This window comes from Periplaneta americana, chromosome 5 (assembly GCF_040183065.1).
Source record: "Periplaneta americana isolate PAMFEO1 chromosome 5, P.americana_PAMFEO1_priV1, whole genome shotgun sequence".
Lineage (NCBI taxonomy): Eukaryota > Metazoa > Arthropoda > Insecta > Blattodea > Blattidae > Periplaneta > Periplaneta americana.
Genome location: NC_091121.1, coordinates 1,326,698 through 1,346,611, shown reverse-complemented (window position 1 = coordinate 1,346,611; position 19,914 = coordinate 1,326,698). Strand labels below are relative to the sequence as shown.

Below are 19,914 nucleotides of genomic sequence, written 5' to 3'. Positions count from 1 at the left end.
TTCGTGGACTGTCCTGGCTCAGTACTCCAACATTTACCAAATCTCTTCTATAATGTGTCCGACAATTCCATGCTGACCACTGTTCATCCTCTTCACATGTTCACTCCACTTTGGTTCATATTTTATCTGCTCATTGACAGGTTCGTGTTCTAATTATTTTCTTATTTCATTTCTAATCTGGTCCACTCATGAGCATCCTTTTATTGTATGTAAAAATTTAATTTCTGAGGATTCTATACGGCTTTAATCTTCATGTTAATTACATTACCCACCATTCACTTTCCTGAGAAGTAAGTGTCGTCATACATATGTAAAATTTTAGCTGAGTTGCTTTTCTAGTTCATTTTGCCCATAATCTTTTAATAATGTACTACACATTATCTGGTATATTGTATGAGACTCCTCACCAATATTAACAGCATCAAAATGACAATAGAAGAAAAAGCACTGATTCAATATGAAAAACTTATCAGGTTACCAGGAAACAATTGGCATTCATACAGTCCTCTCTGTAGATTGAAAACTCAAAAAAGTTTCATATCCATTGTTCAAGAATTAAAACAGAAAATCAATATCCCAAATTTAAAAGAAAACTTACAAATTAAACCAAACCCCTTAACTCTATTAAATATAGAATATAATCTAAATTTAACAGAAGAAATACTGATATCAGAAGTAAACACTGAAATAATGGAACAATTGTCTTTAGAGACAATTAATATTAGGTACCATCCACAAAACTGGCTTCATTTATACACCGACAGATCCTTGATCTCCAGAGAACAAGGTGTCGGTGCAGGTGTTACGTACTGTCTCTTCTTACTTTATAGATCTCTTGGATATGGGACAACAAGTTTTGAGTGTGAAATAATTGCAATACGTGAAAGTCTCAGGAATCTTCTATGCCACATCAATAAATTTAAGAATGCAGTTATATTGTCAGACTCCAAAGCAGCTATTCTATCAATAGTCTCTAAACACACACCTTCATCTCAAACAGCAGAAATAACTAAAATGCTCTCTCAATTAATATCACTCAATAAAAGAATTGTATTCCAATGGATACCATCCCATTGTGGAATCCTGGGAAACGAGAATGCGGATGCTTTAGCAAAGAAGGGCAGCACTGCTACTTACAGACCTGTTACTAAATCTACGTATTACTCTGTTAAAAGATTTATTAAATCTACATACTTAGACTTCAACAAACAAAATTTGATAACACAATCTTAAGGGAAAAAAATGGAACTCTCTGCATCAAAATCCACAGTTAATTCCCGATTTACCACGAAAATCGTCTGTAGCTGCATTTAGATTGGCAACAGGCCATGATTGTTTGGCCAAACACCTGCATAGAATTGGAATATATCAGTCCCCTAACTGCCCATTGTGCAACTCAAACCAAGAAATGGATTCGGAACACCTCAAAATCTGTGCTTCAGTGGCTGGCCATGATAATATCTTTGAAAAATATTGAAGTGGGAGAGGTCAAATGACTTTACTGTCAAACGCCTGGCATTAGAAAACAACAACATTATCTGGTATAGCAGAGGAGGCAAGATCTGCCCTGCGACCTTATCATGTGCAGTCACCAATGGGTATAAAGGGTCAAGACAGGTTTTAGTCTGAGATGAAATTCCATGTTGGTAGATTTGTACAGTGGCGGCTGATTGGCTGAGGCAAGTGAGGCTGGGCCTCTGTCACTTTGTTTTCTTAAACTCAAAATTTTAGTGGTTTTTAGTCGTATATATCATAGCTATTATATTAGTTCTTTCAATGAAGCATATAGAGTTGTAGAAGTAGAAAACCTTGTGATGTATATAGACCAGTCTTGCAGTAAAATTTGTTCCTGAAGCCAGGATCACTCATGCCGTGTCTGGCTTCTGCATTTCCCCGGGTTTTAAGGTTGCACTGGGAAAGCTGAAACTCAGGCACATTTCTTGTGGCCTCGTGGCCTAGCAGGTATTCCCCCACCCATCAGCCTTCACTTCTCCCATTCAGAACTCGGTTCTTGTCAATGCCTGTCTCAAGTGTCGGTTGGGATGAGAATAACAATGGTGAATCGTCATATGGTCCACTGTGGTTATGTGTTTCGGGAAAATAGTAAATAGAAGTCTTATGGCCATGCCGTAATAGTTTTGAATTTTGTCTATAACTGAGTCAGTTAGCCTCCCCTTTCCTAATAAACCCTTACCATCCGATAATTTTTGTCCCTTCACACTGGTTTTCAGTCTCCTCAAAATGCCCATTCTCTTCTGTATGTGGCCTATGCACTCTAATTTTCTAATTTGTACGTCATTCCCATGTGGTTTCAATTCCTCAACAGCACTGAATGACTTAGAGTCCCATCTCCTAAATATTTCACATATCTCACATTATATGAACTGAGTGACCGATTGAAAATGTTCGTCACACCTGCAACCTCCACTCCACCACTTGACCCACTGTAATTACATTCACAATCGGTTTCATGTTTATTTGTTGTTCTACCTTCACACCTACAATGTTTTGATAATATAGCAACATCAATTACCTTGCCAGTGTCCACACTAGTTGCCGTCACAACGCCATTTAGTGAACTGTGACCCCTTTTCTGCCACGTCCCATCAAAGGCAGCTGATATGCCTCTGACATTATCATTTTCTGCAACTGCTTCTTCCACAGCAACCTTCATGTTATGTAATGCAACATTTTCAATCGCAGGTCCAATTATTATGTTATATCTAGTAGACCTGGTTGGAGGAGGTGGCAAATTCAAAATGCCACATAAAGTCTCTCCACCTGTCTTACCTTTTCCAATAGCCCTAAGGCCATACATAGTCAAACATTTACTGTGTAGAGTTTACACTGTTATTGGGTTTATCTTTGAAATATCAATAGATGAAGAGTTGTAAAAATTTACACCATACGCACAGTATTTACATTTTAAAACTAATTCTGCAGCAAGACCAATGTGCTTTTTTACCTCAAGAGATATCCCACCTTTGCCACAGCCTTTACAGAATACATTATTTTGCAGTACACTAGATAATATGCCAACATCTATAACCCCATTGGTATCACTAACACTGTGTTCTTGTTTGAGGGTTTCATATCTGATTTTAGAATCTTCAAGTTTCTTTCCTGATGCACAGCCACTATTTACAGATTCACACTGACCACGTGTGCTAGAGGGTTGTACGTTAGAATTCACCTTACTAACAGAGTTCTTACGTTTACCAACATTTCTTCTCTTCTTAAATACTTTCAAGCTACTTTTGTAACCCATATTGTAAGAAAATATCACAAAATGTACCTCTATAATGCAACTGAACTGTATCGTAACACAATTAATAATAGAACTCCGTACAGCACGTGTATAACATTACAACACTGTAAACAAATCCGTTGCTACGAAACAAAGCACAGACGGTAAACCAGGTGTGCCAATACACATAAATTCCCTACAATGAAAAAATTTCGCACATAAGGCGCAAAATTTGAAACTAACATAGTAGTATCACAGTCTAGTATATACAGTCGCGAAGCTCAATACGTAGTAAATATGCAAACATTAGATAGTTGCTCACCACTAGGATCGCTAATATCGCCTCATTACAGGCAATACAAAATAGTACCGTCACAGTCTATTGTTTCTAGCACCCTCAAAACTCAAGCTTCGTGACTGTATATAGTAGACTGTGGTAGTATGCTAGATGAACAGGAGACAAGCCCATAGGCGGAGTAATGGGGGCCACTGCCCCCCCAACTTGTCTGATCTCTTTTTTTTTTCTATTATTCTATTGAATTCAAAATATCTTTTTTTGTTTTGTTTATGATTAAGTTTTTGTGCTTAAATTGATGAATTAATGTCTTCTGATCATGTGCCTGGACTATAATACTGTATTTATTTTAAATTTCTGAATGTATAAGAATTCCTATACTACCTCATTTGAGGAATGGAAGCACTGTAATGTTTCTTTCGTAACAGCCTATACTATTGTCTTTGAAGTCTGCAGTTGTTGAGGCCACCACTTCGAAATGTATGAATAACATACTGCACGACAATGCAGGAAAAAGAAAAGTGATCCCAGTATAATGTGTAAACTTAAAAAATGAGATTAAATAAAATAATTATTAGAAATTACATTTCATATATCTTCGGAAGGTAAGCTTCATATAAAAATATTTCTGTTAGCACTGTTACGTAGTTTTATTGATGTATGCATGTGTTTCTGCACGAGAGAGAAAAAGAGGGAGATTGTTTTAAGTTATGCCCTATTATAATTTGTAGCAGACCTACAGTTCAAGCCCTATACAACTCGGTTTGAAACATCGCCGATATGGATGTAACACTGTAAAAAACATGCCCCTCCCCCCGAAAATACCTTTATTAACTGATCATATTCCAATATACTGTACCACGGTCAAGCTATAACGGAGGAGGAGGTAATTAATTATGTCTTCCTTTGCCTCCCCAAGGAAATGGTTCTCTCTCCGCCTATGGACACGCCCACTTAAATGTCACTGTTCATTTAAACCGAAAAAAAAAAAAACATACTTAGGAATAAGATACAAACTTAAATCATGGGTCATCTGAAAGATAAATGAAAAATAAAAATTCAAGATTTTTTGGCTTACCAGGTCCCCTTAAATTTCAGTGTTTTTTAAAATGAACTAATCGCTGTTAGTCTTTTTTTTTTTTTTTTTTTTTCCAGTTCACTTTATGCTAAATGAAAGTCCTCTGAAAATGCTATAGACGGAGCCAATAAACCAATTTTTCGTAAAATTGCAATGAGCCCCATCTGCATGTATACCCTTCTTATAATAAACATTGTAACCTGGACTGTTAAAATGTGACGTCTGCTTGAAAATTTTAACATCAACTACAATTTTTGAGTTCACTGGGTCCTTTCCTTTAAAAGCCATTATTTTCGTTTTCGTCAGTGCTGTATTAAATATAATAAATGACTATAATATTAAATACAAATACACAAAATCTGGAACTTAATTTTAGAAAACTATAGGCTGAGCCAACTTCAGCTAAAAGGACCATTTGCAGTGTGTAAACCAAATACTTGTAAAATTGTAGAATAGACTCCTCATCTAACTACTCTGAATTATCTTGAAGACAAGATCTAAGATAGAGCAACTCTAAGAATTCATCAGTGCTATAGAGACAGTGATATAATAGCAAACTGATTTGTATAGACCTATTTATTTATTCTCATAATCCTTTATTCGTCTTTTCGTTTGACAACTCAAGTTATCAATTCTCTTATTTCTGTAACCATACACTTCTTGTCCAGTCGTTGGCTACTGCAGAATTAAGGCTGAAATATTCCCAGCCACTTTTGATAGTACCTCTGATTGAGGTTCTGGCTGATATGTACATCTATTATCAGACAGTACATCTCACTTGACAATACGTGCCAGAGGAAGAACAATTGTTTGTATCATATAATTCTGAAGTCTGATTAATGTAATATGTAGCTAGTCGGCAATGTATGCAATGGAGGGGAAAAGAAATTGGTCACCTACCCAATTATCTTCCGGCTTAGTTGCTTCATGAGTGATGACTTATTGGTGTCACTTATGAGATTCAGACCTGTCTTCGGACAGCTGACAAAGCAACAACTTTTGATAGGCTCAAAAACTTTTATCTCACGTAAAGTCTGTCAGGAATGGTGGAGAAGCTCATTTTTTTTACTGATTGCTATAGACTTATTCCACGTTAAGAAAAACGCATTGAGCATATAGGGCTGTTCGATCAAATGAACAGTTGGCACAGAAACGCCTGCCTGCCACAGCTTCCACAATGTGCTCTGCAAGGTCCATGAAACCAATGACTTTTTCTTAATGTGGAATGATTTATAGTAAAGCATGCGGGAATCTCAGCCCTTTCGTTCTCGTTTTCTAAAAAAGTCTCCTCCGAGTAGCCAATTTGGATGTTCTTTTCTTTAACATTTTATCGGGCTCTAGCATCCATATGCTCGAGGGTAAAGGGTGTCCTTTGGACTGCAGTTAGAATTTGGTGACCTCTCTGCTCTACTTACATCAGCTTTCTTCCCGCTGCACATTCGGCAGAGTTATGGTGGTGAGAATCTTCACAGATGGATAGATTATAACCTTGGACTTGTTTCGAAAATAAACTTCTATTTGGGATTCCGATTTTGCTGCTCCTGTGTCCGATGTGAGTCACGGGTGAATGCAACACTGCGCCCCATTCCTCTATTGCGTCATTAGGCCTATATACCTACGTCGTCCATTTTCCTACAACTCCAACCACATAATCCCTCATACATGCACTTCTTCCCTGAAGAAGATGGCAGAGCTAGCCGTCGAAAGATTGGAATCTAATCTCCAACTCACCTGGCTGAGAACCCAAGAAGAGTTATTCTATATCAAACGCCGGGAAAGCCTCAAGTCATACTAATTTATTTGTTGGTTCACTACCCAGTATCTTATTCACTTACTCAAGTGCTCACTAGTACACTTTCTCGTCAATGTTTTTCCTGTACCATCTGATAATTTCGAAATGTGTTGCAGGGAAGCGTGTGTGTGTGTGTGTGTGTGTGTGTGTGTGTGGGTCAGACATTTGGCTGCAGAACATGTGGTTGATCCTTAGTGTCCTGCTGCAGAACTTCATCTTCAAGCCGGCACCAAACCAGAAGCTTCCAGACCTCATCAAAGTGCATGGTTTCCACCAGACATCACCAGATTTCTGGTTCTGTCCAGTGCCACGGGTGTGAACCTTTGCACAAGTGATTCTCAAACGACAACCTGTAGGCAATCCTCTCAGAGCTTTTCACTTAGGACACATGGATATGAAATTTAGCAGAGGAATCCTCGTCATTACTGATTACTTTCCAAATTAATGTGAAGTTTAGCTGGGTGCGAAATCACGAACTTTGAATATTTGATTTACATTTGTTGGAATAGAAGCAGTCCTGCAGAACAGAAGGATAACTTCCATGGGTTGGAGTTTGAGACACTGTTCACTGCGGGAAAGCCACGTTACACCTGTGTTTAAACATAGCTACAAGCTTCAAACACAGATAGCTGGAAAAATAATAAGAATGTGTTTTATGCTGTTTATATGAAGAGGCTAGCAGTAACTAGAGAGTATTGCTATTTATTGAAGGTAAATGTTCTGTGAAGTTCTAATTGGATACAGATAAACAGATTGTTTCATAATTAAGACTAACAATTTTGGGATATAATACAGAGTAGTGCCTTACAAGAGGTGTCGGTATGCAGCTGAGTAAATACAGGGAGGCTGATGCTGACGACTTCAAGAGAAACAATTATCATTTCGAAAGATTAACATTTCTCAGAAATAATTATTTTTTAGACATTCGTTTCATGGTGACGACTTTTCGATTCTCATTTTAGCATAAAAAATTCATTGAATTCTGCATCCATATATTATCGTGCTTAAAAAGTAAATTTCCATGCCTGAAGTACTTTTAAGCACACTAATTAGAAATACTGAAAATATTAATTCCAATTATTTATTTATTATAAATATTCTCAACACAATTATTTAAAATTGAAATTACATTTGGAGATTTCATATATAAATTATTCACTTCCGAATCACTCACTTTTCTAATTACATTTATCACTTTCATTGTAATAATTGTATATTCCAAATTACATAACAAGCAGAAAACAACTTCATAACAACCAGCAAAACAATCACTACATATCCAGAGGCCATGAAATCTATCTCTTTTTATACGAATATAATACACTTTCGTCTTCAACATCATAAGTTTGCCATTGCGTGATAACGAATCAACAATTTCATTCTCTTTAAAATATAAATACATTTAGGATTCTCGAGTGACTGTTCAAAATATTTTGCACGAAATACATGCGAAACCAGTGTTTTAAGCACTTGCCGTGTTGGACAATCTTCACTTGTCATGCTTAAAATGCTATTATTTCGCAACTTGTTGCATAAATAGCAATTATAATTATGATTATTTTTATCCCTTTATCTTTTAAACACATTTACAAACACCCATTTTGTAAACATGTCCACATTATTATTTTCAGTTGCAACAAATAATTTTGCATAATGTTTTTATTACATTTATGATTCAAGAGTACTTTAATACTTTAATTAATAATAAATCAGTTTAAGTAATGTATATTTTGCAAGACGCATGCTTCACCCTAAGCCTGAACACTGCGGGGACAGCGTGACTGTTATCGGGGAAGACTATACAGGTTCTAACAAACTTAATTACCATTCAGCTCATGCAATCTGTGATTTTTTTTCGAAACTAATTTTGAAGCTATTGATGTTACTGACGTAACACTCTTTAATTATCAACTTCAAATATCAAGGTTTAGGACAACATACTGCCAAAATCTTCTGCTGAAAAGGTAGAAAATACAGGGAGAAGCTAAGTGACGAAAAAATTAAGAAATCAAGAAAAGAATGCACAGCAGAAACCACTTTAAGAAAGAAATGGTCTAGAGTGCAGAAGAAAAAATAAACTGAAAATAATAGTAAATTACGAATGAGAAAGTACAGAGAGAAATTAAAGGCTGAAGCAATGTTAAGAGATGTTGGATATGATTCACCATCTAAGTCTCAGTCATTGGGGAAGACAATACATCGAGCACAAAGAGGTCATTACCAACATCTCCAAGAAAGAAACGTGCTGTTGTGAAGAAACTTGCTGAAAAGTTTGGAGTCATAGAAACTTGCGAAATTAAGCAGAAGGAAGGTGAAAACTCTCATGATTATTCAGCTGTTTCACAATTTTACGAAAGTGGTCTAGAGTCTACTGTATTTCCAGAGCACAAAGATTTTGTCACTTTCATCAATAAAGATCCAGAAAAAGAAAGAAAACAGAAGAGAGTGTTTATGATGACAGCAATGGAAGCATATAGTTTTTAAAAGTGAATATCCAATGTTCAATTAAAAAATCTAAGTTTGCTAGTTTACGACCAAAATACAGTATATACTTCCAGTTTCTGAAAAAGATAAAAATGTTTGCTGTTGTCAAATGTGGACCTTCTTACTGACGGATTATGCAAGTGCACTGGAATATCCTTTCTACTAATAAATTATTAGAAATGTCCACATGTGACTAGAATATCGCATGCTACTTGGAATGCCAAATGTAGTAATACTGAACAGTTTATAACAAATCTATTCCCAGATAGTACAGGTGGACAGACACATAAAATGGAGGCAGTCACCTGTCCTCCTGAAACTGCAAGAAATATATTGATCAGACATCTTAAGGGTTTATGCAAACTATGTTTCTATGCAAAAACACAACTGCAAGAAATAAAATATCTGAAAGGAAATCTTACAACCTAACATGCTGTAGGCTATTACAAAAAGATTTTGCAGAAAATGTTGGAATAAAACACAAGGATGAAATGTCCACACATTGAGTCAACAAGGGTATTATCACATTTTCAGCTGTTTTGAATACTTTAAACAGTACAAAATCATATGCATTGGTCACTGATGATGTGTAACATGTAAAAGGTGCAGCATTAACATTCAACAGAATCATATTGGAAGATGCCATGCACAGCGAAGAACAGAATATTTCCACATTCTGTTTGTCAAAAAAGTGTACAATATCGTCTTGGAAAACTCTACAATATCTACTAAGTCCAGGAGAATCGTCCATTTATATTCTAATACTTATTTTTACTGTTCTGATCGTAATTTAAATACGATAAATTTCTTCCATAAGTTAAACAGAGATAAATGTAATTTGCAGTGATTATGTCAGTAACAAGTGAATGTTACATCAGTAATATTATTTGAAATGTCTGTTTTGCATGTTATTTACATTTAACAAAAGTGTTAATGATTATAAAAAAGGTAACCTACTGTATACCAGATTCATAAATTATACAGTATTCATATTGCCTTTTTACTATGTAACTTCACAGAAATTCATCATTAAACATTTATTATAAAATCTATGTCCATATCATGTTACGTCAATAATAATAATTCATTATGCACTGTTTTAAAAGTCCTGATAGAAAACCCATCAAACAGAAGAGCATGAAGGGTTTTTTAAACTACAGGGGCAATGCCTGCATGAAATCAATGTGAACACGATTGTCCCTGGTTTAGATCCATGACTAAATATACTGAAAGAGATTTGTAGCTTGTAATTATTGTGATCATAGACACCTGCAAAATTAAGGGTCATAAAAACTTTTCTAAAAACGTATGCTACATGGTTGTGAAACTTGGACTCTCACTGTGGGGAAAAGAGGTTAAGGTTGTTTGAGAATAATGTGCTTAGGAAAATATTTGGGGCTAAGAAGGATGAAGTCAGAGGCGTATACTGGTTAAAGGGTTTGGGCTACCGCTGACCCTATTATTACACAAAATATATCTAACAATTACTTTAATTTTAATTACTATGGTAAAACTAATAATACAAAATTATTACATTATGTTATATTATAAACTTTTTCTTTTGTAATTTCCTTGGGCTACCGCCGGTAGCCCCGGTAGCCCGCAAAATACGCCCCTGGATGAAGTTATAGGAGAATGCAGAAAATTACACAATGCAGAACTGCACACATTGTATTCTTCACCTGACATAATTAGGAACATTAAATCCAGACGTTTGAGATGGACAGGGCATGTAGCACATATGGGCGAATCCAGAAATTCATATAGAGTGTTAGTTGGAAGGCCGAAGGGAGAAAGACTTTTGGAGATACCGAGACATAGGTGGGAGGATAATATAAAGATGGATTTGAGGGAGGTGGGATATGATGGTAGAGACTGGATTAATCTTTCTCAGGATAGGGACTGATGACAGGCTTATGTAAATGTGGCAATGAACCTCTGGAATCCTTAAAAGCCAAAAGTAAGTAAGTAACAAAATAACAAATCTCTGTTACACAGAAAAGTTTCCTAATAGCCTAAGAATGTGTGTTTCAAATATCATGCATATAACATTAATAGTTCCGGAGATATAAAGTTATTAACTATTTTGTGTGAGAATAAAGCAAACAATTAAAGTTACCAGAAATTTCAAACAAAGTTTAGTGTAATTTAAAAACTATGTGCACCAGAGCTTTAAAAGTGACAGCTAAAAGGTTCATAAATGTGCATCACATCTTGTGTCATCAAACTTCTTATTGTAATCTGTTTTTAAGTTGATTTTAGTTCCTTTCTTTGCTAACATATCTGCTTTCTCGTGACCATTCAGTCCACAGTGGGCCGGGATCCATTGGAAGACCACTTTTTTATTGTAAATGTGGGGAAGCAAGAAGGATGACGACTTCATTGTGAAATCTAGAGCAAAAAAAAAAACACACACGTACACACACACACACACGAGAAATGAGGGGTAGTTTGATCGGTGTTCATTATAGATGCCTGTTGCTAGTAGCCAGAGTTGGGGTGTAGTCAATATATACTGCAGGGCTGTGTCTTCTGCAACTGGTACTGATGATTTTAATTTACTTCTTTTGTGGTTTATGGATGGAAGTATAGAAGAATGTGTTCCAGATCTTCATCATGATTATTACACCACAGACAAGTAGGATTATCAGAAATGTGAAATCGGTGTAGGTATAATTGAGTGACAATGTGATCTGTTCTGGCTCTTGTTAGGGCAAGTTTTTGTACATTTCCAGGTCATTTGGTTTCTTTTGTACAGACTGTAAAATTTTTCCTTTGTCAGAAGAGAGCCAATTGTTGATCCATAGGTTTGTAAAATGAGACTTCACTGAAGCAAAAGCACGGATAGAGATACCACTTGAAGAGGTCTTGGTTGTAAATACGGTATGTTGCCTGTTTTGCAATATTACCAACTTTCTCATTTCCAGGTATACCACAATGACTAGGTATCCATTGAAATGTTATTTCCTTTTGGAGTTCTTTTAGTTTACTTAGTTGTTTCCGAAGTGGAATAATTCTATGTGCACATAGGTTTGGTACATATTTAATTATATAATTAGAGTCGGTAAGTATGGAAATAGATTTTTCAGGAATTTGAGTAACACACTGAAGAGCAGCATCAATAGCTAGCAATTCAGTGTCAAGACTGGAGGAGGATGAACATGGTATGAAATAACTTTCTTGATATTTTGGAATGCGTCTGTTTTATAATGCTTATATACGATCAAAATTGACCTGTGGATGTGAAATATGGGGAGGAGCATCAGCAACTCATCTACAAAAAATTTCTGTTCTTCAAAACTCAGCCTTAAGATTATGTTGAGAATGATTATTGGAGGTTGGTTTCCATTATATGTCAAAATTAAAACGGAAATGTTTTATAAAAGTTTTGAGGTCTAGAAAGTTTATTGATCAGTTAACAGCTGACTGGGAGGTGACTGGGGCGTAACCTTTGATAATAAGTTATCCTGGAAACAACAAGTGGAGAAAATTAGCTCCCAAACTTCAAACCAACTGAGGATCCTAAAACGCCTTCCAGGATGCAAATGGGAATGTGCTTGCTCAACTTTAAGCACTACATATCAAAAGTATGTTCTTCCTGGAATGTAAAACACACAATTGGTCGACTCTAAGACTGTAAAAATAACTGCTGTGGATGCCATGTTGACCCTCAGAGAGATCCATGCTGTTGTATGAAGAGCTAATCAGACTATCGGATGGTCAATACTGGTACAAATACGAAAATAAGAAAGAAACCCCAAAACACAACATGGATTTGTGAAGAAAGTACGTAAGCTAAAAGAACAATATTCAATTATATCAAATGAACCCCAACCCATGATACAGAATCCAACTGAAATAGAATTCCATGACTGCTTCACAGACCTAAACCAAAGTGTTTTTAAAAAAGGAACAGACACAATGAGTCTAAAGCTTTTGGCCTTGGAGACTATCAACAGTAAATACCCAGAACCCGAATGGCTCAGAATATACACAGATGGCTCACAAATACATGGTTACCCAAATGCAGGAGCAGGGATATACAGCTACATCTTCATTTTTTATAAATCTAAATTTAACAGAAGAAATACTGAAATCAGAAGTAAACACTGAAATACTGAAACAATTGTCTTTAGAGACAATTAATATTAGGTACCCTCCACAAAACTGGCTTCATTTATACACCGATGGATCCTTGATCTCCAGAGAACAAGGTGCCGGTGCAGGTGTTACGTGCTGTCTCTTCTCACTTTATAGATCTCTTGGGTATGGAACAACAAGTTTTGATGGAGAAATCATTGCAATAAGTGAAAGTCTCAGGAATCTTCTATGCCACATCAATAAATTTAAAAATGCAGTTATATTGTCAGACTCCAAAGCAGCTATTCTATCAATCGTATCTAAACACACACCTTCATCTCAAACAGCAGAAATAACTAAAATGCTCTCTCAATTAATATCACTCAATAAAAGAATTGTATTCCAATGGATACCATCCCATTGTGGAATCCTGGGAAACTAGAATGCGGATGCTTTAGCAAAGCACTGCTACTTACAGACCTGTTACTAAATCTACGTATTACTCTGTGAAAAGATTTATTAAATCTACATACTTAGACTTCAACAAACAAAATTTGATAACACAATCTCAAGGGAAAAAATGGAACTCTCTGCATCATAATCCACAGTTAATTCCCGATTTACCACGAAAATCGTCTGTAGCTGCATTTAGATTGGCAACAGGCCATGACTGTTTGGCCAAACACCTGCATAGAATTGGAATATATCAGTCCCCTAACTGCCCTTTGTGCAACTCAAACCAAGAAATGGATTCGTAACACCTCAAAATCTGTGCTTCAGTGGCTGGCCATGATAATACCTTTGAAAAATATTGGAGTGCAAGAAGTCAAATGACTTTATTGTCAAATGCCTGGCATTAGAAAACAACAACAACTATTTACAAATCCATCGGATCATTCAAAACAGCGTTCGATGGAGAAATCAAGCCATTCAAACAGCATTAAACCAACTTCTACTGCATCTTGGAAAATTCTCCAAGACTGTCCTCCTGAGTGATTCAAGATCTGCCATAGAATCCATTGAGCTGCTGCATCAGTGGAGATTCATGACTGCTGCGAGACACTGAGGAAACTCAAATTAGCTCCTGTGGATCCCTGGACACTGTCACATTTCTGGCAATGAACAGGCAGATACATTAGGGAAAAAGCTGCCATGCTCACTAGTTGCTTCAAATCAGTATCATACCACTGCTCTAAACTCTACAAATGAAGGAACAATACCTCATGAGTTTAGAATCAAACTGGAAGACTTTTTTACATGGCCAAGACAAGAAGCTCTATCAGTTTGGGTTACTTCAAACGCCCACCTGCATGCTCTGTAATCTGGATGAAGATATGCACAGGGCCCACTTAATGTGATGCCTGGCCCTTCGCAGAACAGAAACTATTGGGAAGCCAGGATTAAGATAATGAATCAGATGGACAATTGATGACTATTTGTTAATGTTCCATGCCATTAGAGAAATAAATAAATATTACCAATTCCTTTCATGATTTACACCCTATCATAAAGTTCACCTCCGAGTCAGCTGTTAACCAATCAATAAACTTTCTAGACCTCAAAACTTTTATAAAACATTTCCGTTTTAATTTTGACACATACTGGAAACCAACCTTCACTAATCATTCTATACACAGCCTTTCTAACCACCCAGAAACTCATAAAATTAGTAAATTTCGTTTCCTCATTGATAGATTATTAACTATTTCACTAAGTAAATCTAATTATAATAAAGAATATAATTATATTATCTGTTTAGCCCAAGATAATGGTTTCCAAAAACATACAGTAGACAGCCTCCTCCTAAAACGTAACAACAACTTACAAAAAACTCAACACACGTTTCTTGAACCAATAACCCCTAAAAACATGGACAAGCATGACCTACTTTGGACCGATTTCTAACCAATTGAACAACTTCTTCAAAAAACACAATATGAATATAGCCTTCTGCACTAATAATAAATTAAATAACGTCATACCTAATAAAAAATTTCATAATAGAGATCGACTTCAAAATAGTGGCATATATATGCTACAATGGAAAAATTGGCCTAGCAAATACATTGGTCAAACACACAGAAATTACCAACCCAGTTTAATGAAAATGTTTCCGATTTCAAATACAGTAAACGAATATCAAAGTTTGCAACCCATCTGACAGAACAAGGTCATGAATTAACCAATATAAATAATACACTACAGGTCATTCATCCTATGGGTGACAATCCACATATACATATTGCTGAAGAATGTTATATTTCACAAGCATTAAATAATGGTTTATCCCTTCTGAATGAGCAATTCCCAAACATACATAGTCTGCTTTATAATTTAATTTCTCCTTACACACATGACTTCCGATACTCCAATATGCTTCTTCCCCCCCCCCCACCCTTCAATTTGATGTTACTTAGTCCTTTTGTAAGCGCAACGTTCGTCAACATTTGTGGCTGAACTTTATACAAGAACGGATATATTTTCTTTTGCTCCGTCTAGGTAAGTAATTTCTTTATTTAATTGGTTGCCCCCCTTCTTTTCGTGTTTCGTGAATTAACATCATTTGGTTACAAATCATAAATAATTTTCATTATTAATCCTTTCAATATCGTAAATAAGAATTTGTACATACTTTCAGATTACAAGACCACGCATGTCTCAAGTGTTACTCCAGTCTTACCACACATGAAGCTGCATATTCACCTCTCTTCACTACTCTGCCAATTCGCATCAGCATATCGATCTGACATTTGTAAATGCAGCCTTCATGTTAATCTTGTTATGCAGTCACATTGAATGGTGCTTATGCTATTTATATAGCTTAATCTTATACTCATAAAAGTGGACTGATCATTTACTTTTTAACAATTCTATTCTTGTACATACAGTTTTTACTGTTTTATGGTACTATTATGAATTTTACTCACTTACTTGTGACTCAATATGTGATATCATAATTCATTATGCATCCGAATCTATTTTATAAAACCCATGGTTTCACCGATTGTTTATAATACTTCGTTCATAAGATTTTGTAGGTTAATTGGGGATCTAATGATGGTTCCTTGAACCGAAAACATTCATCAAAATGTTAAAATAAAACATTTATGTTATTGTAATATTAATAAAACTTTTGGAATTTCTCACAGCTTATTGGACCCAACATGGTCTTTGAATATACTTTCCAACAAAATACCACATAATCTTTAAAAATTCTAGAACATTCGTAATTACTAACTATATTCAAGAAAACAAAGGAAATGCATGAGTTTAGCTTGCAGTAAGTCTGTTGCCATTCACAGATTAATTTCAGTGCACTTTAGTGGCAGCAAAAGAAAAGAAATTTCTTGGGACGAAGTGTTAAAACAAGAAGAACCAAGAAAAACGTACACCCCTTTCCTGTTGCATGGCCATAAAAATATGATTAATTTATAATATGCCTACAGCTCCAAACATTTCTAAGCATGTTGTGCCTATCGGAAAACGAAGGAATTAAATGGAAAATTCGACCACATGTGCTTAATTATCGCCGCATTGAGTGGAACCTAGGGACGGAGCATGAGATTCAGACATTTTTAGCACATAAAGAGAGAGATCGCCAAACAAAATGAAAGATTTAATGGTTGGTAACATTAAGGAGTGCACATAATTCACTACTACTGTAACAGCTCAACTTTGAACAAGTGGGGAGGGAAATATAAGAACAGGCTGAGGGCGATCTATCTGAAAAATGGCTTTAGACATACAATTTATAACTACTTACGCATAAAACGACTACAAAGCCCATAAAATATATATCTCAAACATGAACAGCAGCAACTCTTCGTTGTTTCCTCCTCCTCCTCATCTTCTGCTGATGTGGGAGCTGCGGGATAACACACAAGGCCTCGAATGGTCCTGGGTAGCCTGCAAGCAAAATTAACTGCATTCACAGGCTTTCATTGAATGGCATATTAATAGGGTGAGGAGTCATATGCAACTGCATATTTTACTGTCCATTTGCAAGTGATGTAAAATCATTTTAAACAGCTGTAATGCAGAATGTTCAAAATCAATTCTACATATTTTTGCATATTTCAGGTGTTCCTGTACATAAGAGACTGCTGAGTATGTAATGTAGCACATTTTCAGGTATAAAGCCCCAAATTAAGATATTTTGTAAAACAATAATATTCTGAAATGTTTGTCAGCATATAATATTTTTCTCTTAAATTGTACCCAATGGCGATAAATTCCTTGCATATGCAGTGTGGGTGTGCAAAAACCAAAACCACCACACTATGCTTTTGCTACAAGAAGCATTCCCAAACACCTCTACTTCATCATCATCCATACAAGTTGTAGGCCATTACAATCTCATAATAAAGAGGAATTTTCTCCCCAGCTCTTTTTGGGACGTACCAGAGATCTCTTCCAATGGGACTGATAGTGAAGCATAGCTTTTGGGATTCTAGGGGATCTCATACATTGCAAATGGCTCATCCATTTGTTCTCATATTTCTATATGAAATGGAGTATTGATTCCAGACCAAGAGGACTTAAATATAATAGAGGGGTTCAATCGCCGCTAACTCTTTTAACCGACACTACGAACGCTACCATCGTTTCTTACCAACATTCCGGCACTGAATTCAGATGCCAAGAAATGGACAATGAGCATGCGTGCTTTTGGTTTAAGTTGTCAGTCCTGTTAAGGTAGGAAGGTGAAAGAAAGAACCGAAGGAGAAGGAAGACATCTTGATTTGTCTTGTATCTGTTGTGTACTGTGAAAGATGCCATCGTATGTGAAGTGTGAATATTTGAATTATAGAAATAAGAAGGACAGCCACTCAAATAAGTGTTTCTTCAAAATATCGCGAGATAGTGAACGGTGAGTTTTCATTTACAATAATAGTAATTTTATCACTTAAACAAATTTGATGTACTGTAGATTTTTCTAGTCACGTGCATCATTATAAATTATATAAGATACCGGATACTATTCGTGTGTGTGTGTGTATATGTATATATATATATCTATATATAATAATAAATTTAGCTTCCCTTATGGAAAGGTTGCCAGATTTGATAAAGCATATTACATACAATTTGGAAACACACCTAAAAGGTAAAATGATATACATTTGAAACGGTTAGGAAATCGAATATGCAAAATGTCAGAAAAATTTACACCTAAGTAGCGTTTGTGATCATTTACAGTTAAGAAAGGGGGAGGAAATATCATCAGATAGGTTAGAATGATTTGAATGCCATATACCACGAGAAAAATAATAGTACGGATTGATTGGCATTGATATCTAAACCAATTAACAGCCATCGGTTAAGATAATTTGAAATTTCCATTATCACTCCCATACAAATGATTTCTCAATATCTGAACCGATCCTTTGAGGGCACTAATGGCTATTTCCTTCACAATGCTGTGTGTTAGGCCCAAGTTTTTACATGTGTTGGCAAAGAAGGAGGATATGGTACCTCGTGCTCCCACCATCAGACCTATCACATCAATGTGGGACAGGCTATATTTATCTTTATAGAACGGGATTGTTGGTTCATAGATCCGTTTCTTTTCACTGTCCACCTCATGCAGTTGATCTGCATGTGTCTCAAATCTGATGGTGGGATCAAGAATATATGCCGAGTTGTTCTTAATGGCAATGATATCAATTCGCCGAACACTTCCTTGTGTGGCTAGTCCCTGCACCTCTTGATGGACTGTAAACCCTACTTCCTTCAGTGCCTCGGCCAGCATAGAACAGACAGCATGGTGACGGATGTTGCGAAGGGCCTCACTATAGGGGCAGAAGCCAAGGATATGGGGAAGAGTTTCAATCTCGCTGAGACAGCGCCTACAGCGGGTACCATTCCGACTTCTACCCAGTACAGCTCGGACCGGAGCGACATAGCCTATCATTTTAAGGGCGTCTATCCATTCTGAGAGCGTTAGACCTTTGTGATTTCTTATCCAGCTGTTTGCTGGGGGGAACTCTTTGTTAAGAATCACTCCTTTACCCTTTTGTTACAATGTACACCAATTTTCAAATTCTTTGTCTCTTAAAGCATCTCTAACTTTTCGAGAGTCCACAAAATTTTCACGATTATTTAAAAAAGAATTAGCAGGAGTTAATTTAAGGCTCTTTAAACATGTTTTACTCTCCTCAATAAGGTCCCTAGTGGAAGTAATGTAAGGATCATTAGTTTTGTGTAATACCCTTAAGCCGTTAATGTGTTGTAGCATGGATTCCCAGCATACCTTAAAAAGACCAAGACCTTTATATTTACGATGTGTATATATCATAGAATCGGGTGTGTCAGCTGGTAGTTGCAAAATTTCTTTCAGAGTGCTTTTAATAATTTTATCAGCATTATCTAAAAAAGTATTGGGTATTGTTTTCAAGGGTATTGTCTGAAATGTGTAGATTAATGATGGGCAAATTGAGGAATTTAATATACAAAACTTTTGATCAGGATGTAATAAAGGAGACGAAATTAGCAAATCTAATCTAGTTTTCAGGTCGTTTAAAACGGTTTGGGAATCGAATATACAAACATCAGAAAAATTAACACCTAAGTAGCGTACATGCTCATTTGCAGTTAAGCATGTGATAGTAGTGTCATCAGAAATGTTTAGTTGATTTGGATGCAATTTACCGCGAGAAATATTAATAGCTACAGATTTATTTACATTTATATCTAAACCGTTTGAGAATAAGGTGCTTAGGAAAATATTTGGGGCTAAGCGGGATGAAGTTACAGGAGAATGGAGAAAGTTACACAACACAGAACTGCACGCATTGTATTATTCACCTGACATAATTAGGAACATTAAATCCAGACGTTTGAGATGGGCAGGGCATGTAGCACGTATGGGCGAATCCAGAAATGGATATAGAGTGTTAGTTGGGAGATCAGAGGGAAAAAGACCTTTAGGGAGGCCG

General features: G+C 36.1%; 1 protein-coding gene across 4 annotated transcripts in view; it reads right to left on the bottom strand.

The window, feature by feature from the left end:
- The window catches only part of LOC138699411 (uncharacterized), a 169,309-nt gene that overhangs the window by 80,384 nt on the left and 69,011 nt on the right, over positions 1-19,914 (bottom strand). For all 4 annotated transcript variants that reach the window (XM_069825276.1, XM_069825274.1, XM_069825275.1 and 1 more), the window contains one exon: positions 16,740-16,882. In XM_069825276.1, the coding sequence (XP_069681377.1) occupies positions 16,740-16,882 (143 nt within the window). The remainder of the gene's footprint in view (positions 1-16,739; positions 16,883-19,914) is intronic.